Raw genomic sequence first — 22,865 nt, 5'->3', positions numbered from 1 at the left:
ATTCTCCATAGCCACCTAACATCTTCATTAGCCAGTTCTAGTTTAAAAAGTTGGCACTGAATTTAACGTCTTCCCTTGTTATCACGCACCTCTGTAAGTCCTGTCAGCTCACCTCCAAATAAATCTCAGACCTATCCATTTCCATCCATGTCCAATGCAACTCCTCTGTCCTAACCTCTATCATCTTGCTTCAGTAATTATGCAGCCCCTAAAATGGTCGCCCTGCCTCTACTCTTGCTCCCATTTCAATCCACTCTTCACAGAGCATCAAGCGACCTTGTCAAAATGTCAAACATGTCACTGCCATACTCAAGTCTCCTTTGGCAAATTCTCATAACACCTTAAGAATAAATTCCAAGGGGCCAGCCCTGTGGCCGAGTGGTTAAGTTCACGCACTCCACTTGAGCAGCCTTGGGTTTTGCCAGTTCACATCCTGGGTGCAGACCTAGCACTGCTGATCAAGCCATGCTGAGGTGGCATCCCACACAGCCAGGGCCAGGACTACAACTAGAATATGCAACTACGTACTGGAGGGCTTTGGGGAGAAGGGAGAGAAAAAAAAAAGATGGGCAACAGATGTTAGCTCAGGTGCCAATCTTAAAAAAATGAAAATCCAAGCCTTTGACACAAAGGCCTGTGACCCTTACAGCATATGCTCCATGCCTGTATCTTCAAGTACATCTCCCAACATTTTTTCCTTTCCTATTAGTGCATTATTTTTTCATTACGTTTATCACAAAACAAAAAACTTAATGCTTCCCCCCACCAGATGCAAAAGTAGTAGTAAGATCTCAAGAGGGCACGAGCATGTTGTCTTGATGGTCACCATTTATCTAATGTCTGGCATGTAATAGGCAATAGCCGAATATTCGTCAAAAAAGTTCACAAGAACGTTCTCTCCCATCTATTACACTGAAATATTATAAAAGCCATAACTTGCTTCATAGTCTTAGCTCTACCACTAAGTAGATGTAAAACACTGAGTTTGCTGCTCATCTCTCATTTTTTCTAGATATTAAAATAGAGAAATAATATGCATACTGTCATCTACCAGAGAGCTGTTCTGGATAAAAATGTTTAGATCAGTTCTCAAAGTGTGGTCCCTGGCACAACAGCATCACCTGGGAACTTGTTAGAAACACAAATTCGCAACCCCCGCTCCAAATTTACTGCATCAGGAACTCTGGAGGTGGGGCTCAGCAACAAGCCCTCTAAGTGATTCTATGTACACTCAAGTTTAAGAACCACTGATTTAGATGAAAATACTTTGGGGGAAAAAAAGTAGAGCCAAACAAATGCCAGGTTATTGCCTTATATGACAAAATCATGCTTAACCTTGTTATTTGTCAGTGAACGTAAACAGTAAAATTACGAAGCCAGGGTTTTCATAATAGTTTATGTTGTTCATAGTATCTTAAACACAGAACACCTTAAATGTGAAATACTTATGTAAGCAAAGCCAAGAGATGGTATTGCCTACACACACAACTAAGGAATACCTAACAGTAGATGCAAGGTTAGGACTGAAAATTAGGACATTTTAGGGGTTTTGTTAGGCTGAGGGTAAGAATAAAGGAGGATGTTTTGTGGTCCTTCACATGGTTTGAAATTATATAAGATAGCAGTTAATATGTATACAGGCAATGTGGAATTAACCAAGATTTCTCTTATAAATCTTGACTAATGAGGATTCAGGTGTCCAACCGTCAAGTCATTTATATCTACACTCTATCAATTAGGATGGAGTAAAATACATGTACTTAGAGAGTTCAGATCATCTGCCTCCTGACATGAGTAAAAACAGTAATTCTGAACTACAGATTCAACTTTCTTCTATGAGCCAACACAATGAGTATTGCTGGGTGGGGGAGGGGGTCCTAGGCCATGGCAAATAGACACATTAAGATATTCTCCTGGTTTTGTCTTAGCCTCAGGATTGTCATTTACTCTGCTGACTCTGAAGCTGCACAAACACACAAGCAGAGGTAGAAGAGCTACATGAAGCATGAGAGATTAAGGGAAAAAAAAGTAGTTTAGGAAAACATGTCTTATGCCTAAAATCTTTATATAGAATGTTTCTCCGTACTAAGAGTAACAAATGGAGGCAATTTTTAAATGGTGTACAAAAATTTGGTGCTGTTCCTCAGTAGGTTTAGTACATAACACCCTTTTTAAAAAAGTGGTGGTGGGGGGGGGGGAGCCCTGTGGCTGAGTGGTTAACTTCCTGCGCTCTGCTTTGGCGGCCCAGGGTTTCACCAGTTGGGATCCTGGGCGCAGACATGGCACCGCTCATCAGGCCATGTTGAGGCGGCATCCCAAATGTCAAAACCAGAAGGACCCACAACTAAAACATACAACTATGTACCAGGGGGCTTTGGGGAGAAAAAGGAGAAATAAAATCTTTTAAAAAAAGAGGGGTGGGGACTTCATGTTAGGAAGGACTAAGATTCATGTGGATATTTAAGTATATAAGTCATGGTCATTCCTCCAAAAAGACTAATAAAAGATACAGAGTAACGTGGCATTTAACTGAGATTAAGAGCTTTTTTAAAAGGTTTTGAAATCAACCTCAAATGTTGTATTGCTGATGTTCACCATTATTTAAGAAAACCTTTAATAATAGTACTTATATCAAGTTACACTGTGATGAGGGACCAGACAAAAAATATCTTTAGGAAGGACTGGTTTTCACAATAGAATTCTGCCAAGGGTCTGAACCACTTTTCTCATCATACCCATCCCATCCTTTCCACCTCTGTAAAAGAAACTAACAGTAACTCAATGGGGACAATCCCTTCACAATGTATACATATATCAAATCATCATGTTGTACACTTGAAATACTGTACAATTTTGTCAATTACACCTCAATAATGTTGGGAGAAAAAACAACAAAAAAAAGTGTCTGTCTAAGCAATCGGAGACATGCAATAGGTTACAGGTGAGATCCAGGTGTTGGCATTTAACTCGAATTGGGGGAAGTTCTGAGAACTTGAACGATTTTCTCTTTAAAAATGAAAAAATCAAAAACATGTTTAAAACCCATGCTATTCCTATGGAAATTCACAGGACCAGAAAACTGAAATTTCAAACTCTGTTTATATGAAGTATGTGCATGTATCTGTATTTAACTAAAGTTCTCAAAAATGTCTAAGCTCAAACAATATGTTGCAAAATAATGTTAGAAATGTGAAGATATGGACCATATAGTCTACACTATAACACGTAAAAATAAAACAGATTTGGATTATGCTGTCATTTTTAATTTTAATAAAATAGATTATTTCATATTACATAGAGAGCAAGTCCATCAACTCATCATTGATAAAATTTTAGAAATATTTTCTATAAAAAGTTTAGTATTTGATTGGGAATGAATCCATTAGAACATGATTTCTATAGGTACAGTGTTCCCATCCTCACCCCCATTCTTATCAATTATGAGAAAATTTAAAAATACAGAAAAGTACAAAAAATAAGACAAGATATCCATATACCATAACCCAGAATTATCCAACATTTTGATATATTTACTTGCAGTCTTTTTCATTTTTAAGAGAAATGAATGTTTATATATAAAACTGAAGTCCCCTTTAATGAATCCCTACCCTAACCCTCCCCATTCATTCCCCACTCCACTCTTCACAGGCAACCACTATCAAGAGTTTGGTCTGTATCCTTCCAACCCACTTCAAAAACATTTTAAAAACATACATACATATATGTATCCATTACCAATATATAGTACTGAATTTTGTGAAAGAAGTTTTAATTTAAATTTACAAAAATGTCATCGTACTATATGTGTCATTCTGCAACTTCATTTTCCCCCCTCAACTTAATTTTTGAGATCCTTCTCTGTAATACATGTAGATGTCATTTGTTACATTTTACAGATATACAGTATTCCATCATAAGTTGTTTTCCATTTTGTTCCTGATGGGCATTTAAGTTGTTTCCAATTTATGGCTACTACAAATCATGCCACAGTATATAGCCTGGTATATATTTCCTGAGCATAGAAACTCAGAGAATTGCTAGGGATTTTTGTTGTCAGGAATGTTTCCCTACTCCCAAGGTCATAATTTTAGTATATATAGCTTTGTCATAGTCCTGCTTCTAATCCCTTTAGATCTTACCTTTGCATATAGTTCCTGGTCTATTTTTTTTCCTTGGAGAACAAAATACCTCCAAATCATTTGTTAAATAGTCCCATTATCTTCTCACCTCCTGATGCCATTTCTATCATATTCTAAATTTTAATAAATGCATAGGTGTTTCCAGAATCTCTTCTGTTCTGCTAAAGCAATATTATAAAAGTCTCTTCCTTTCCAAAACTCGACTTCTTGTTATTACACTGAAGATCTCCAGATCTATGCAGATAGCAATAAGCATGTTTTCCATTCCCAATTTTAGTGGTAATGTGTCTTAAGTTTCAGCATTACCTTTGCTGGAGGTTTTTTCATTGAGCACAGGATTTTTATCATACAAATGTCCTTCTCGGCATGGTGTCCCATAAGTTTTTAGCTTTTCTTTCCCTCATTGTGATGCTTTCCTTCAGAACAATTATTTCTGGTGTGCTAGGAGGTGTAAATTCCTGATGAATGCTTTCCCATTTTCAAGGTATTCACAGGGCTTTTAATGAGTATGAATTTTCTGATGTCTAATGTGGTGAGACTTCTGGCTAAAGGCCTTCCCACATTCACTACATTGATAAGGCTTCTTACCTGTGTGTATTCTCAAATGCAGAGCAAGGGTTGAGAACTGAGAGAAGGCTTTCCCACATTCATTACAACCATAGGGTTTCTCCCCTGTATGGCTTCTCACATGCACAGTAAGAGACGAGCTTTGAGAGAAGGCTTTTCCACATACATTGCATTCATAAGGTTTATCACCTGAATGAATTCTCACATGTACAATAAGTGACGTTCGTTGAGAGAAGGCTTTTCCACATTCATTACATTCATACGGTTTCTCTCCAGTGTGAATGTTTTGATGTTTTATGAGGTACTTCTTCTGGCCAAAAGCTGTTCCACATTCACTACATTTAAACGGTTTCTCTCCAATATGAATTTTCTCATGCTCAGTAAGATTTGATTTGCCACTGAAGGTTTTCCCACACTCCTTACATACAAAGGGCTTCTCTCCTGTGTGGGTTCTCTGGTGTCTGATGAGGTTTGATTTCTGAATGAAAGCTTTCCCACAATCCTTACACTCAAAAGGTTTCTCTCCAGTGTGAATTTTCTGATGCGTAAGGAGGTTTTCCTTCTGGCTGAAGGATTTTCCACATTCATTACATTCAAAGAGCTTCTCTCCAGTATGGGTGTTCTGATGTTTAATGACATACTGCTTTTGGCTGAAGGCTTTCCCACATTCATTACATTCAAAAGGTTTCTCTCTATTATGAAAATGCTCATGCTCTGTGAGATTTGATTTGTGGCTGAAGACTTTCCCACATACCTTACAGGCAAAGGGGTTTCCCCCACTACAAATTCTCTGCTGACTGAGGTGTGACATCTGAATGGAAGCTTTCCCACATTCACAAGGTTTCTCTCCAGTATGAATTTCTTGATGAATGAGGATTTACTTTAGGCTGAAGGTATTTCCACATTTCTTACATCTGTAGGAGTTCTTTGTGTATGACCTTTTCAATTGTAGGGTAAGGATTAAAGTTTGAGAGAAAATTTTACGATACTCAGTACATTCAAAGCTTTCTCTCCAAGTATAAATTTTCCACTACTCAGTGAAGTTTTGTTACTGTCACTGGTTTCTCTCCAGGTGAATTTTCTTCTACTCAATGAAATCTGTCATCTAGCTAAAGGCTTTTCAATATTCCTTAGAAGCACAGGGTTTCGCTCCAGCCTGACTTCGACATTTAATGAAGGGTGATATGTGAGTGAAAGTTTTCCCACATTCAGTACATTCATAGGTTTCTCTCCAGTATGAACGCTCTGGTATCAGACGGGTTTCAAATTTTTTTTAATTGAAGGCATTTCCACACTGATTTACACTCAAAGGGGGTTACTATCATAAAGAATAAGCTGTGGCAGGATTTCCAAACTAAGTAAATTGATGATTCTTTCCTACACAACTTTCCTCATGATTAAATCTAAATTGTTTCAAACTCTTTCTAGGTAAGTTGATAAAGGTGTTGCCTTAAAAGGTGTAAAGTCTGAGATCAGAGGAAGTATTTTTCCAATTTTCTTATATTCACTGCTTTTTTCCTCAGTCTGTACTTTATTGGAGATGGATGCAAGTCTTGTTGCCTCTCTATCTGCTCATCATCTTCTCAGGCTTCTTCTAAAATGGAGTACAAAGAATGATCATTTAAAGGAGTTAATGTATAAAGTGCTTAGAACTGTGCTGGCACATGGTAAGCACTCAATAAATGTTAGCTTTAATTATCATCATTGTTTATGAATTTTCCCATTACTAGTAATAAAATTTCATATTGTGCTTTTTTGGGATTAACTCTGGTTAGCCCATCTCACAATATGAAAGAATCCTCATGACCAATGTCTCCAACTAACTTCCAAGAAGGAAACTCCTGTGGAGGATATCTGGGTAGAAAATTAACATTCATGGGTACATAAAGCTTAGACTACTCTTGAGAAATAACCCTTCCCATTTCATAATTCAGCAAATTAAATGTAACAAACAATGAAAAGTTAACAAATAGGATTAAAAATACGACTACATAAAACTGAGAAAGTCTACCTGGGATACCTAAGAAAAGGAAAGGAATAACCAACATCTTCTTCCTCCCAAAACCCCATTAAAATGAGAAGAAAAAAGAAAATGGTACAAACTCACAAGAAAACAGAATATGATAGGAGACATCAGTAAATACAGATATTAACAAATTTTTCGATATAATAAAGCACATGGAAGATTTTCAACACACAGCAGACCTGAGGTAGTTCAAGTAACATAAAGGTACTGCAGAAGAGGGGGCCAATGTCAAGCAAGCCAATTTGCGCCATGAAATATCAGAAAGACTCAGGAAATGGACGGAATCAAGTACCTCAAGAGAAGGAATAAAGGATGGTGCCCAAGAAAAAGATTGTATAAGGTGCAGCTGGACCTTGACCCTCCCAGTCAAGAGGGCAAAGGTCTATTCCTTGTATGAAATGGAAATTATTCTTTGCAGAAATTTAAACAGAGAAGCTCAACTCAAGGACTCCCAACAAACAAGGCAACAGGGCACAGGTAATACACTGAAATCAATGGAATTAAAACTATACATAACATGGTGAGACCTCCAGCACCATTCTGCAACTGAGGCCAAGACATGTTGGTAACCAGGTACATATACCCATAAGCAAGATATGAAAGAATCCTTCTCTGGGAGAACCTGAAAGGCCCATGAAAAACCTTGGCAGGACGCCCCTCCAAGACAGTATTTGTCACCTGTACCCATTTTTTTCACCAAAACAAAGGACCTGGCCCCACCTGAGTCTGTGAGAGTAAGGCAGTATAAGCTTTCTGCAGGGAGGAGACCTGGGATCCATGAGGCCTTATACTTTTGATCCATTAAAGCCTACCAGACGACAAAAAGCATCCAATACAAGAAAGCCTAAGATCACCTTTTAGTGAATCATTCTTTTATTTTTTTTTTAAGATTTTATTTTTCCTTTTTCTCCCAAAGCCCCCCAGTATACAGCTGTGTATTTTTAGTTGTGGGTCCTTCTAGTTGTGGCATGTGGGATGCCGCCTCAGTGTGGCCTCATGAGCAGTGCCATGTCTGCACCCAGGATTCGAACTAGCAAAACCCTGGGCCGCTGAAGCTGAGCACGTGAACTTAACCACTCGGCCATGGGGCTGGCCTCAGTGAATCATTCTTAAACATGACCTTGCAGCCAATATTCCACACACATTTGAGGAACTCCACTATCATGAAAGACAGAGAAACATCAAGAGAAAAAGAAAGTCTGATAAAAGGAAAGGCATAGCAAACAACAAACCCTAAAACCAATCAGACAGTTACAAGAAGATTATTTTATCAGTGAAACAATAACAGGGTTTTGTAAGCAAGAAACAAAAAGTTCCCTTAGAAACTAAAACTATGGGGAGGGGAGAAGGGGAGGTAGACTGTATTATCATTCACCAGTAACAGAGTCATCTTACTGAAGAAGGATTTATATTACTTAACCCTAGCAAACTCAGGCATGGCCAAATACCTTGTTTGGCCAATAAAATATGAGCACAAGTAACAGTATCATTTCCTGATAGAAGCTTTAAGAAGACAAATTTAGAGGATAAACCAAAGTAATATAATAGCTGAGTAAAAGAAGTTCCAGAAAATAAAAGGAGAAAACTGACTAGAGGAAATATTCAAAGAACAGAAAAACTTCTTGTCCTCTAAAGCCATGAATTTGTAGACTTAAAGGGCCCACTCAGTACCCTCCACAACGAATAATAAAAGATGCATAACTAGACACACCACTATGACATTTCAAAAGGAAAAATAAAGAGGCTGTAAATGTTTTCAGAAAAAAAGAACATGTATCATTCAAAGGAACAGGAATCAGAATGGCATCAAATTTCTCAACAGAAACAGGGGAAGTTAGAAGACAAAATTCTGAGGGAAAAATTCTAAGCTTAGCCTATCAATCTAATGGACAGTCAAAGGCATTTTTCAGATATGCAAATGATGAAAAATTTTACCTCAAATCCACCTTTCCTCTCAGGATGCTACACGCTACTAAAAGATGTGCTCCACCAAAATTAGAAGACAGAGAAGGCAACAGATATAGGATCCAAAAAAGAAGAGATGTAACCCATAGGGAAAATAAAGAAAATTCTTTGATAATGGTGATGAGAAACTACAAGATAAGAGGTGACTATTGAGTCAGAGGATAACCTGTCCAGATTGGAGCAGGAGAACAAAAATTCTAGGAGTTATATCTCCATGGGGAAAAATGGGAAGAGATTTCCCAATGCATTTGACCATGTGGAAACTAGTATTGAGAGGGCTTGTAACTATTCTGAGGAAAGTCCAAGGGAGTCTGTGCTAAATGCAGAAAACCAAGGAAACAAACAAAAAGTGCGGCAAATATCAATTCCACAAAAAGCAAAAAAAAGTATAAAAATAAATGTAATTTTATACAAATACACAAGTACTTCTACTGTACACCAAAGGATGATAGCTGTCTCAAGGAAGAGCACTTGGGCAAATCATTTACGTTGTGAGCTAAACTAGCCAACCTTTTTCACGGAGCACCATTAATTTACTTTAAATAAATTAATAAATGATTGACTTACAAACTAGAGCTATTTAGACAGGTATTATTTGGCAGGTACTTTGACAGAATGAAGTGAGAAAATCATTTCAAGGAAAACAAAGGACAGCATATGTTGCCAATGATAAAATTTGAGTTTTCAAGCAAAAATTAGCATTTCGGAAAACCTATATCTTCCCTTCACCGGGAGATGATAGCTTCTCAATTCTTCAAAGACTTTTCTAATGCGATCAGTAATGATATTAACAAATATGTTTTGATATTGTATAATAAGATGTGTCAACATTTGAAAACTCTGCAGAAATGAGAATCCAGCTGTCCTCTACTAAACCAGACAGTAGATATTTACAAATCTGCAATGTCGCTTTTCTCATTAAACTTTTTTAATTTGGAAAACTGTTATTTTTATTAAGAAGTGTAATTTAAGTTCCCATGTAAGGGGATCATTAAATAAATAAATATTTTTCAAAGTTTCTCAATTTTACTTTTAAACAACATAAATATCACTAAAGTCCACAAAAACCAAAGGTCTTTGGAAGTTCCTGAAGTTTTAACAATGTAAAGGTGACTGCTAATTCGTATGGAGTTTCCCTTTGTGACGATGAAAATGTTCCAGAATTAGATAGTAGTGATGGTTGCACAACTTGTGAATATACTAAAAACCACTGAATTGCACACCCTAAAAGAGTATACTTTATGTTATATGAATTATATATCACTAAAGCTGTTATTAAAAAAAAAAAAAGAAACCTAAATTACTGAGACCAAGAAGTTTGACAACTGCTACTCAAAACGTTTCTTATTATTCATTCAACAAATATCTTTCTCTCTTCTCCTATGTGCCAGGCACAGTTCTAAGCTTCTAGGGATAAACAGTATTGAACAAAACTGACAAAATTCTCTGCCCTAATCAAGTTTACATTCCAGTGGACAGAGACAGATAATAAACAAATAAATAAAGGAGATGATTTGTCAAAAAGTTCTAAGTGCTATGAAAAAAAATTAGAGAAGGGGTAAAGAATTTCAATTTTAGATATAGTGGCCTCTGAGAAGGAAAGATTCAGGACATGAAAGAAGAGAGTGATCCTTACAGACATCCAGAGGAAGAGCATTCTAAGCAGAATTTAAAGTTCACAGGCCCTGAGGAACAGCCTGACAAGCGTGTTAAGTATACAACCAATGAGTCACAACTATGCATAGTATGTTCTTCCTGTCCTTTGGCTTAGCCTGACCTCTCCTATTTTCAACCTCCTTAGAATCTACAGAACCTCCTGGAAGCAGCTCCAGTAACATGCCCCTAAAAAGACTTCTCCAATCTTGTCTCTTATTTATAAACATCTTTCCCCACAGCTTCTAATCACAATCGGATTCACTTTTCCTAAAATAAAAGTGTTCCATATGAAATATTTTTAAACCCAAATCTGTATGTACTTAAAGGTCTTAACATCCTAACTATACCCTGAGATGCTGGATTTAATGGCTCTACTCTTTTCTTTGAATGGCTGATAGTACATATTATTAAAATAGTGGGGGCAATATCAAGGGGGAAAATAAGGGAGGGAGGACAGTTTAGATTTTAAAGACTAAACAGACAACAACAGACAACAGACAACAATCAGAAGGGAGATCAACAGAAGAGCAACTAACAGATTTAAATGATGAGTGTAACCTGAATAGGAAGAGCATTTTATAATCAAAGGCTAAGATGCAAATTCAAATTCAAAGACTTTTATAAAGAGAAGGAAATATGTTCACATTTATATTCTTATGGTTAGTATGTCCTCTCTTGATTACACTGAAGTGTATCTTTTTAAAGGCTTGACTGACCATATCACAAGGATCATGAGAAAAGACACAGTCCAGACATAATATGAAACAGGTTTGAACTGATCTCTAGACCTGAAAATAATGAACTGAAATCTCTAATTTGGGTAGGAAATTAATGATTTAATCATCTGACACAATGAGAATGAAATCAGATGCTGTTTATCCTATAAACACATAAAATTATAGCAGGCAAGATAGAAAGGCTGGAGGTGCCAAAATAAAAATTGATATCATAAAAAGAATTACTTCTAACTTCAGAATGGATGCATCCTTTCTGGGAATTAATTTATAAAGGGAGGGAGGAAAGGCAGAATGCAGTGTTCTAGGAGTCATCTCCAGTAAGAGGATAGAGAGAAGAAAAAATAAAAGCAAAGGACAAAGCAGCACTATGAAAGATAAAGCAACATATCAGGTGATCAAAGCACCAATCCAACAGAAGTGGGACAGAATTCCTTGAGGGGTTACTCAAACATAACACAGATTCTTTCCTCTCAAATGGTAAAATAAAGACATCTCTGCCCACTTTCCATGTCTGAGAAAGACAAACAGAAACAGAAAAAAAGGAAAACTGCACTGTTGATAAGAGTAGGAAGCAGCCCCAAGGCTACTGTCTTATGAGAAAGGATCTGAGTAGACAGCTGCCACTGCTGTTTTGAAACAGAGCCCTCAAGCACAATGCTTTCCAAAAACATAAGGCACAGCCTCAAGGGCCAAATTACCACCTGCTTGTTTTTAATAAGAGAATCCAGGAATGCAGGCTCCATCCAGGAGACATGGTGGACTCACTGGCATCCCTGAAGGTAGAAAAAGCAGGAATGAGCAAGGAAATGCAGAGACACCATCACTGAATAAAAAAGCCTCTTACTATAGCAGAAGAGAAGAGGTCAGAACTTTCTGTCTCCCTAAATTCCTGACTTGTATATCCAACTGCCTGCCTGAATATGCACTTAGATGATAAGGAGACACGTCACAATTAAGAAGTCCAAAAGAAAACTCTTGATCTATCTCCCAAAATTCCTGATGTCTTTCTATCTCAGTAAATGGTAACTCATTCTCTTCCAGTTAAAAGCTTGGAGTCCTCAATAACTCCTTTTTTCTCTCATAACTGACATACAATCTATCAGCCAATCCTGTCAGCTATTCCTTTAAGATATCTTAAAAACCTAACTTCTTGTCACTAGCTCAACTACTACTATATTAGCGTCTGAGTAATCTCCTAGCCCTGGCCGCTTCTACCTTATTTTCTATACATCAGCCAAAATGTAATTCTGATCTTATCACTCCTCTGCTTAAAACCCTTTGATAGTTACCCAAATCACTCAGAATAAAGGCCAAAGTCTGTGATTTGGCCTGTGAGCCAACCAAACTGCCTCTTATTCCCTTTTGCAGCCTGCTGCCCTGATCACTATTCCTTGAACAGCAAGTTCCGGACTCAAGGCTTTTAAAATTTTTTGTTCCTTCTGGCTGAACGCTCTTGCACCAAATACTGCACACCCCACTCTCACACTCTTTAGATCTTTTTTCAAATGTCATCCTGTTGTTGAGACCTTACCCTGACCAACTTACTTAAAATTGTAACTCCCAATTGGCCCTTCTCCATGCCAATTTTCCTTGATTTTTCTCCATAGCACTCACTACCATCTGACAGAATATATTTTTTACTTATTTACTCATCATCTGCCTTCCCCAGTTAGAATATGAGCCCGAGGGAGGTATTTTTGATTGCTTTGATCACTGACATTTCCCTAGTACCTGAAATGGTGCCTAATACACATCATTCAATAAATACTTGATGAATATATGAATAAACCATGTTGGCAGAAATATAAATTGGTTTACTCCTTTTGGGAACAATGTGCCTATTTGTATCAAATCTATAAACAAACATAACTTTGACTCAGCATTTCTTCTTAAATTATTACACAGTTGTATCTGCATCTCTCTGCAAAGCAATATAAACAGGTAAATGCACTTGTGTCTTTAATAGCATAAGCCTGGAAACAACCTAGATGTCCATTAATAGGAGACAGGTTAAATAAATTATGTGTTGGTAGAGAATCTCAGAAAAAAAAACTACACAATACAATACATACCATCATATATATGAAAAGGAAAACTGAGGGCTTATATATACTCATATTTACAGCAGAGATACAAAATATATGCTGGTTTATTCACAGACTACCTCAAGAAGGATACATGAAACTCTTAAAAGTGACTGCCTCTCTGAAAAAGAACCATAGGACTGAGGACCAGAGGTAAGAGAGGACTTTTTCACTGTATAATTTGATGTTCAAAAATGTTTACAAGTTCATGTTTTACATTAAAAAACAAATACAGGTTCATACATTCATACAGACACACACAGCAGACAGACAGAACTGATTTCTAAGGCAACAACTTCTGAGAGGTATATGGCGGTGGAAGTGAGGGAGGCAGGAGTTTGTCGATGTATAATGGGAGAGGTGGATAAGAAGACAACAGGAAGTATGATTACAGATGTAAAATATAATTCTGAGGCATTTAACCCCTGAAAGAATGAGAGAAAGTGGTAATAGAAAGGAACCTAAATGTCAGACAATACGTAAAGACTTAAGACCTATAAAACACAATGCATGAGGAAAGGAGTCTATATACATGGGGGAATATGAGACTGAGGGCGTTAATGAAAAAGAGAACAAGCACACAGAGGCAGTACAAATGAAGTACAAAGTGCTGACATCCAGAATAGAGATAAGACAGGCACCAGACCCTCTGAATCTGACGATGAAGCAGAATACTAAAATAGAGAAAATGATAATTGGAAATGCCATTCAAGTATCTCAAGAATTCATACCAAGTGATGCTTGAAGACTAGGGCCTATTAGAAAACAGCTTTAAAAGCCTTCCAGAGGGATCAATGCTGACTAACCAACTGCAACCTGCTTGGTTGTCATTCACTCACCTGGACAAATTTCCTATCCACTTCTTTTCCACCACTCAGAGCTGTCTTCTTGTTCCAACAGAGGATCACATACAGCTTGTTCAGTTTACAACCTGCTATTGGGGAAATGATACAGCACTAGAATGTTAATGCTGGGGCCAAAGTACCATCCTGGAACTCAGACTGAGCCCTGGAGCCTTCTGAAGAACGAGGAAGGTGCAGTTTCCAGGGATGCAGAAGGAAGCGGCCCTGTGGAAAAGAACAAAGTAATGACCTTTTGCCTTAGAGATTAAAGTACACACAATTATATGAGCAAAGGGACTAAGATTATTTGAATCCTGAATTTCAAAGCCAGACTCATTCAATCATGTAAGTCTCCACACATCCAGAAATGGGGGAAAAAAGGGGAATTTACTTTCAGAATTTTACTTACATAGGAAAACTGTTCATGCCTCACGTGACTGGCTGCTATTGTTCTCTAGCACCACTCTCCTGCATACGTTCTTGAGTGGATTTTAACTGCGGCCCTTGTTCCTGGATGAATTCAATATCACATCTAATACTACAGCAACATACGCCTATCAGAACCAAGCCACAAGGACACAATGTGTAGGAAGTTGTTCTGACAATATTCAGGAATAAAAACTCAGAAAGTTTTCCTGGAGTCCTAATATTTACTTTTTTTGTATTATACTCTGAGTAAAACTATATATTAGAAATGTCCTGTAAACATAAGTTCATCCAGTCATTCAAAAAAAGACTTTGAAAGACACTATTAGGACAACTGACAAAATCTGAATATCAACTTTGGATTAAATAATAGTAAGGTATTGATGTTAGATTTTCTGGTTTTGATTACTGTACTGTGGTTATGAAAAATAATGTCCTTGTTCTTAGAAAATTCATGCTGAAGTATTTATAAAGGGAGCATGTGTCCAACTTAGTCTCAAATGGTTCAGGGAAAAATTACACACATACATATCGGCAGAGAGAGAAGGAAAAATAAAGCAAAAGAGAAAATGCAAATGGCGAATTTGGGTAAGGTTATGCGAGAGTTCTCTGTACTATTCCAACTTTTCTACAAAGTTGAGATCAACACATACTACCTGCTGTGTGTGTTGAAAAAGCTCGGTCACCACTTTGTACTGGAGTGTGGCAGAGATGGAAGGCTTAGAGCCTGATTTAAACAGTAATGTACACAGAGAGAAACATGAAAGAGTGAGTTGCCCAGAGACAATCTGCAGGAGGAAGGAGGTCAAGTTTGATATTCTGGATATTCAGAGTGTCAGGTTTCTGAGGCACATGCAGGCAGATATATCCATTAGGCAACTGCATATACAGATGAGGAACTTAGAATAGGCCTAGCATGGAAATGGGAATTTGTCAGCTGTCAGAATATCACTGCTCCTGAACACACAGGTGCACTGTTACTGTGACTGCTTATAGAGAATATACACAGTACGTGAAGATGGTCAAGGACAGAATCCTAGAACATCAACATTCAAGGAGGCAAGGCAAGGTTTCACAGGAGCATGATGGCTGCTTAGTTTTGAATCATGCAAGTACTTCTCCTGAAACAATACAAAACATCAATAATGGCGGTGGAGGGGGAGGGAACCAAGTACTCAATCCATATACTCTATCTTTAGTGAAACTAGTGGAGAGAATATATATTAACTCTAAATATTCATTCTCAGAGTGAGGGATTCACCCTGAGCGAAAATTGTAACTGAATCTAACAACGAACAACAAATCTAGGGACAGAAAAACTCCCACACTCCATGTACCTCTGCCAAAGGCAGACCCAAACAGGAGGCTAAACAGGAAGTTGCAAAGAAGCCTAGGAAGAACTGAGAATGCTGAGGGGGATTCTAAGGACTCACAAGAGTTCAGAAATCTGCAGCTACTATTTCCTTACAGAATGAGTAGGCCTCACCCTAAGAAGGAACTGATGAAAGCAAGACCTAGATTAAACAGAAAAGGACTGCAGGGGGAAGGAGAAAGAGCAGGCTTCTAAAAGTGAAGGTAAGTACTATGAAAAATTGTGGGAAACAAAGAGTCAGAGATAGAAGTTGACCTCAACCAGGTTAGGGTCATCAAGCCAGAGAAGGTACGGAAGTCCTTTGCTTTAAACACTAGAAGAGGAGGTATGTGAACTTGGAAGCATAGAATGTTACTATGCCTCCTTTTTCCTGGTACTTGTCTAAGAAAATCTATTTCGTACAAACATGAGTAAGACAAAATAATTTGTCTGTGTCCACACAAGGATACTGTAAGAAGAGTGAAAATGAATAGCATAATTTCCCAACAGTTAATAAAAAATAACAGTTAAATAAACTCATCTGAAAAATACTGCCACAAAGCAGACAATAAAATGAAACACAACAAAATGAATCTTTAAAAAAAGACACAAAAACTTTAAGAAGCAAGCAAAGCTACAAAAAGAACACAAAAGATAAAACAGTAAAAAAGATAAAACTGAGTAAAGAAATGTCACCCAAAAGAAGGGAATGGAAAGAAAACAGAATAGGAAAAACAACTTACTGAGCATCTTATTTTTGTTTTGTTTGACTTTTCTTTTAAGACTGCAGTATCAGAGTTCAAAGGGGTTTTTCTTTCCTTGATTAATGTGATCTTTCCTGGTTGTTACATCTGGCCTCAGCCTCAAAAACTTTTTGTTTCTACCCACATCCCTGAGACCCAAGCAGCATGGGTAATCTATGTGTGTGTGTGTGTATATACATATATGTATATACTACATGTATGTAATTGTAAACTATATCTGACCACAAAAGCTAGCATTTTATCTAATGCAAAAATACTGGAGGCATTTCTTTCTTCTTTTTTTGAGGAAGATTAGCCCTGAGCTAACATCTGCTGGCAATCCTCCTCTTTTTACTGAGGAAGACTGGCCCAGAGCTAACATCCGTGCCCATCTTCCTCTACTTTTTTTATATGTGGGACGCCTACCACAGCACAGTGTGCCAAGCGGTGCCATGTCCGCACCCGGGATGCGAACCAGCAAACCCTGGGCCGCCGAAGTGGAACATGCGAAATTAACCGCTGCACCACCAGGCCAGCCCCAAGGCATTTCTATTAAATTCTAAATAAAGATAAGAACGCCCATTGCCTCAATTAGTATTTAATATAATTATAAACAATAATTCAGTAAGTTAAGCAGGGAATAAAAAATAAGCTTCATATTTAACACAACAACGACTCCATTCATAACAGCAATAGAAAAGATAAAGTACCTAGAAATAAACTTAGTAAGAAGTATCTAAACCTATATGAAGAAAATTTTTAAACACTCCAGAGAGCCCAAAAGGAAAATGGAATATATTATGTACAGGAATAGGAGTATTTAAAATCATAAAGATCTAATGTCTCTTTCCTCTAAGTTATTTCATGAGTTTAATGCAATATCAATAAATATAAGTGTTTTCCCCTAGAACTAGACAAGCTCATTCTAAAGTTTACATAGAAAAATAAATAAGCAAGAATAGCTAGGAAACTCTGAAAAGGCAAGCAATAAGGAGACGAGCAATACCAGGTATTAAAACAAAATTATAAAATCTCAATAATAAAAAGTTAAATATTGGTACATGAAGACAGACTGGAAGATGGATGAGAACATAAAGTCTACAAATAGACCTAATACATACAAGAATTCAGTATATGATAAAAATGAAATTTTAAAATAGTAAAGCTAAGACTTTTTAATAAATAGTGTTAGAAGAACTGAGTAGCCAATTAGAAAAAGATAAGCCTTGATGCATACCTAATATCATATGCCAGGGTAGATTCTAAATGAATTAAAAATATAAATAAGAAAATGCAATCCTATAAAAATGATAACCTTGTAAGGATGTGAAAGTATAGGTGAAACCTGGAGTGGAAAGGGCTTTCTGACTACGACCATAAATGAGAAGACTGATAAATTGAAGTACATAAAAATAAAAACCTCCTGATTCTGCAGTTTAGAAAAAGAAATGACCACCGTGAACAATGTCAAAACACAAATTTAAAACCTGAAAAAACCTGCAACTCATTTCATATAAGGCTAACTTTTCTAACAGCTCCCAAAAGAAAAAGACATCCCATACAAAAATGTGGAGAAGGATGTGAACAGACAATTCCAATAGATACATGTGGCCCTTACATGTATGGAAGATACCCAACCTCACTCATAATGAGGGATGCAAATTAAACCTACACTGAGATACCAATTTTCACTTATGCCTTTGGCAAAAAAAATCAAATATTCAATACTACACTCTAAGTAAGGTTCTAGGAGTCAAATTGGGACAGAAGTCAACTTGAAGAAGCATCCACTGGCTAAAACTGTGATAATAAGAGTATCTGAGAAAAACTAGCTGCAGTTATTAGAACACAACTTTAAAATAGTACTTAAATAAGAAAAAGACAGGAAAAATTTGACACAATTTGAGGTTGCAATCAAATAAATGTAAAAGGAAGGAAAAAGTAAAAAATCATCACTTTGGAACCCATGAAGAAATTACTGATTCAGCCAAGGATTATTTATCGATGTTAAAATCATCCATTAAATGATTGATGGGAAATAAACATTTGTATGGGACTAAAGTAAAACTATTCAGATTACATTTTGGCCCTAAAAATACAATCACTAATGGTGGACCAGTCATACAGTTATGTCTCTTCTGATGTTATGCAATTGAAAGGTCACCTCTGATGTCTTCTGGCCAAAAGTCAGTCACAATTGGAACTTTTTAAAAACATCATCAGAGGTTCTGACTTAGAACCATGAAAAAGTAACCATAGAAATCAAAGAACACATCTCACGAAGGAGGTAGTGATGAGTTTCTAAAGATGAACACAGAAATCTAACTTCCTCATTCCAGCTATAAAAGGAAATGTCAAAAAAAAACAATACTTTAAACACGGAAATAAGAGTATCTACGTATCTGAATCTTTCAGAAATTTCTACCAGAAACAGTATGAATGGCTGTATTATTTCTGAGGATACACTATTTTTCAGATAGTAGTAACAGGACTGTTTAACATTTATCCAGTGCTTACTACATACCAGGCACTATTCTTTAGCACGCAGAACTCCCTGATCTACACAACCAACTACCTGTGAATCAGATACTATTATTTTCTCTATATTACTAGATGAGAAGCTGAGGCACAAGTACCTGCCTAAGGCCACAGATGTACAAAGCAACAGAGGAATGAGTTAACAGAGGGAGTCTGGCTCCACGGCCTACGTCGTCCTTTAAAAAAAAAAAAAAATCACTGTAACTTTTGTATACTAAATTCACAGTTAGAAAACAAACCAACATAAAAATACTTGCCTTTGCCTTATCTATCCCAGTACCACTATCCCAAAAAGAGATAGCAGCTTTTATTAATTTCTTGTGTATCTTTTGAGTTCTTTAATGGAAACAAATACAAATACATATTCTTATTTCTCTTTTCTTAATACAAATGAAGCATATCATACATTCTCCATCTTGTTTTTTTTCACTTAACAGTACATTTTTGAGTGATTTCATTTCAGTGTCAGTATATAGTTTCCTCTTCATTCTTTTATAAAGCTGTATATTATTCTGTTGTATAGATGCATCACAATTTTATGAAACCAATCTCCTACTGATGGGCATGAATAGTTTCTAATCTTTTTTTTTTTTTAAAGATTGGCACCTGAGCTAACATCTGTTGCCAATCTTTTTTTTTTTTCCCTTCTACTTCTCTCCAAAGCTCCCAGTACACAGTTGTGTATTCTAGTTGTGAGTGCCTCTGGTTGTGCTATGTGGGACGCCGCCTCAGCAGCCTCAGCATGACCCGAGGAGCGGTGCCACGTCCTCGCCCAGGATCTGAACCTGCAAAACCCTGACCTGACAAAGCAGAGCGCAGGAACTTAACCACACGGCCACGGGGCCGACCCCTCTAATCTTTTTCTATGCCAAACACTGCTGCCATCAGCAATCTCGCACTGATATCATTTCATGGAAACGCAGGTACATTTGTAGGACTAATTTCCAGATGTGAAATACCTGAGTCAAAAAGAAAACACATTCGTATTTATTATAGATATTGTCTGATTTCCCTTCACAGGCCTGCTTCAAGCTGATACCAACACTATTGTAATTTCTGAGGATTTATATTTTAAAATGTCACTGTTGGGCTCCCACCTCCCCACATCGCAACTGCTTTTCTTTTTCAGAGTTTTACTGGTTAATCTAGCTTGTTTATTTCTCCATATGAAGTGCAGAATCAGCTTATCTAGATCCAAAAGAAAAAAAACCGTAGACAATTTTATTAGGATCTCATTAAACGAATAAATTTACTTAAGTTTGCACACTTCTTTATGAGGTCTTCCTATTGAAAAACATGGTATATCTATCTGTTCACATCTTATGTTATAACCCTTAGCACTTTAAAATATTCTTTTCTAGTCTTTTTGAATATTCCTTAATATTTTATTTTTTATTGCTATTGTAAATAGCGGTATTCTTCTATCATGTCTTCTAACCGGCTGTTGTTTGGCTATCTGAAGGCTATTGATTTGTAGATATTAAATTTGGTACCCAACTACTTTAACTCTTATTATTTAAAATTTACGCGAAGGATGACTGTGAGCGGATTCCTTAGAAAAAGCATCTTTGCAGACACATGTATTTTCATTACTTCACAAAATCCATACAAAGTGGGAACACCTCGATTCATTTAGGAGTTAGGACACCTAGAATCGAGTCTAGACTCACACGATTACACTCTAAAAAACTGCAACCCCAAGTTCTCTTCAAAGAATGTGGATCAATGTGCCTAACCTCGAACTCCAAACCCTTGACTCCCTAATCCTGGGCTTTCTGCGCCACACGACACTGCGTCTCGATGTGTAACGCTGATATTTTGTCCAGCACTTAACAGCAGCCCTATTAAAATACCCCAAAGATCAGGAGATCGGAGATCGTCTGAACCAGACTCCCACTAACGAAAAGTTCCTTTAAAATATTGTCTTTAAAAAAAAGAAGAAATCACGGGGATTTCCATTCTAGCCCAACTAAAAAGAAATGCGTGTTAATATAAAAATCCATTTTTAAACTGTTTTCCACTTAGCTTTTTCCCCCTTCAAATCTTCCAGTAAAACAGACGCCTCAGGAAGATGGCACCGTTATTATCAGCACTTTCGACAAGAGAAGCGCGGCTCAGATGTTATTAGCTCAAGGCTGATCTCCTGCATCTCCCTCTCAGACTCGGCCACCCACGATCCCGCACCCAGTTTCTCACTCCGTAATTCCGAACATCCGGTCAAACTTGCGGTCACACACGCTCCAACCCTCCTCAGAGGCCCCCACCCCCACCCCACATGGAGTCCTGACGCTTTTAAACCCACTCCCCACCCCGCGCCGCGCCCCAATAGATCCGGAATCCTTCACTTCAACCTCCCGGACCCCACCGGCCCAAGACGCCCACATCCCACCTCCTACTTTGGCGCCACGTGGAGCCAGGGGCCGGACTGACCCGCGGACAAAGACCAAAATGTCCACTCGTTGCGCTGCGCTTGCGCACTTCGAGGGCGAGTGAGCACTCCCAGAAGTCTCCGCGACGCGGCCTGCGCGGTCACCGCGACCAGGCCAGGCTGGTTGGTATCTGATTACCTTCTGTCAACAGCAAGGCCGCTTTTCCGGCCTTGGACTACATTTCCCTTAAGGCTTTGCTGGTTGACACTCAATCGCTCTCTGTCTCTCCCACGCGAAGTTGGCTGCCTCTTCCCGTGATTATGGGGCTCTCCAAGTGAGTACTTGCCTTGGAGGAAAATCAGCTCAAGCCTGGTGGGAGGTTTGGAGCGAGGACTCCGTCTTTGAAGCCTCCCGGGCGCAGTTTCAGACGGGCCAAACTCAGACTCTGAGGTACAAGGACGCCATCTTGTCCGTGCCTGGTGTGGCTCTGGACTACGTTTCCCAGAGTCCACAGCGGCCCAACGTTACGTCTCTCTTGACGTCGTGGCGAGATTGTGAGCTCTGCAGGGACCCGGACGCGACCAAGGGGAGGCAGAAGGTGAGGGGTCTGGGAGTCCGGGGCGGGAACGGGGCGTGTCCAGAACTTTGCGTTTGTGCGCGCAGGCGGGAGCGGGCTGAGGATGCGAGATTCTGAAGGAGTCTGTGGCTGTGTGACCAGGTGTGGGTGCCTTTGAGTGCAGTGGTGACTGCCTGTCTCCAGGATGTATGTCTGGTTGTGTTTGTGTAACCATGTGCGGTGCTGTGTGTTGCGGTGTGGGGTCCTTGTGACTGTGGGGATGATAACTGCTTGTGTCCCTGTTGTGTACTGTGTGTGACTGTACGCCTAGTTCTTGGGAGGGTGAGTGCACCTGTGACTGGGAGATGGGTGCAGGTGTCTGTGTGATTATGATTACGTGTTTCTAAGGTGGGTGTATGATATTGTGGCCGTGTGTGGTACTGTGTGCAGTTGTCGTGTGTCTATGACTGTGGTGACGCTGCATATGTAACCCTGCTGTTTCCCTTAGAGTTTGTCTTGAAACGCTGCTGCGTGTCCAAGTGTGGGATGTCTTTGCCTGTGTGAGTGTGACTGTGTGTATCTCTAGAGTGAATGTTCAGTTATGACTGGTTGATGTTGAGTGGGCTGGAGTAGAGTGCCAGTGGTTGTGTGTCCCCTCCCAAGTGGGAACATGATTGTGAGTGTGTGGGGCATTTGTGGTTTTTGGTGTGATAATCCTGTATAAGAGTGACTTTGTCGCCGCTGGAGAGTAGATTGTGTGACTGTGTGTGCCTTCTTAGTGGGTGTGAGATTGTTACTGTGTATTAGGGTGTGGAGGTGTCTGTGTTTGTGCGGTTGTGTCCTTATATGTCTCGAGTGGATGTGTG

General features: G+C 38.4%; 2 protein-coding genes across 12 annotated transcripts in view; one reads left to right on the top strand and one right to left on the bottom strand.

Annotated features, from left to right (window-relative positions):
* Positions 1–3,247: 3,247 nt before the first annotated feature.
* Positions 3,248–21,931, bottom strand: ZNF146 (zinc finger protein 146). Of its 9 annotated transcripts, XM_070557629.1 has the most exons (5): positions 21,464–21,550; positions 19,173–19,250; positions 14,014–14,241; positions 11,792–11,863; positions 3,248–6,300 (listed from the first exon to the last, which is right to left on the bottom strand). In XM_070557629.1, exon 5 carries the CDS (start codon positions 5,515–5,517, stop codon positions 4,639–4,641), a length of 879 nt encoding a protein of 292 aa, XP_070413730.1. In that variant the 5' UTR covers positions 5,518–6,300; positions 11,792–11,863; positions 14,014–14,241; positions 19,173–19,250; positions 21,464–21,550; the 3' UTR covers positions 3,248–4,638. The 9 variants fall into 9 exon arrangements, with proteins under 9 accessions (XP_070413730.1, XP_070413729.1, XP_070413725.1 ...); XM_070557628.1 differs by lacking the exon at positions 19,173–19,250 and having other exon boundaries at positions 21,464–21,601; XM_070557624.1 differs by lacking the exon at positions 11,792–11,863 and having other exon boundaries at positions 21,471–21,555.
* Positions 21,909–22,865, top strand: part of ZNF565 (zinc finger protein 565) — a 31,949-nt gene continuing 30,992 nt past the window's right edge. For 2 of the 3 annotated variants that reach the window (XM_008536244.2, XM_070557564.1), the window contains exon 1: positions 21,929–22,041. The gene's annotated coding sequence lies outside the window, so the exon portion shown is untranslated. Of the gene's footprint in view, positions 22,042–22,865 lie in introns of all 3 variants that reach the window. The other variant, XM_008536245.2, reaches the window with a different exon arrangement.

Source organism: Equus przewalskii, chromosome 9, assembly GCF_037783145.1.
Source record: "Equus przewalskii isolate Varuska chromosome 9, EquPr2, whole genome shotgun sequence".
In the NCBI taxonomy this organism is placed as follows: Eukaryota; Metazoa; Chordata; class Mammalia; order Perissodactyla; family Equidae; genus Equus; species Equus przewalskii.
Note: the sequence above shows the minus strand (reverse complement) of the source record. Positions and strands in the feature narration are given on the sequence as shown.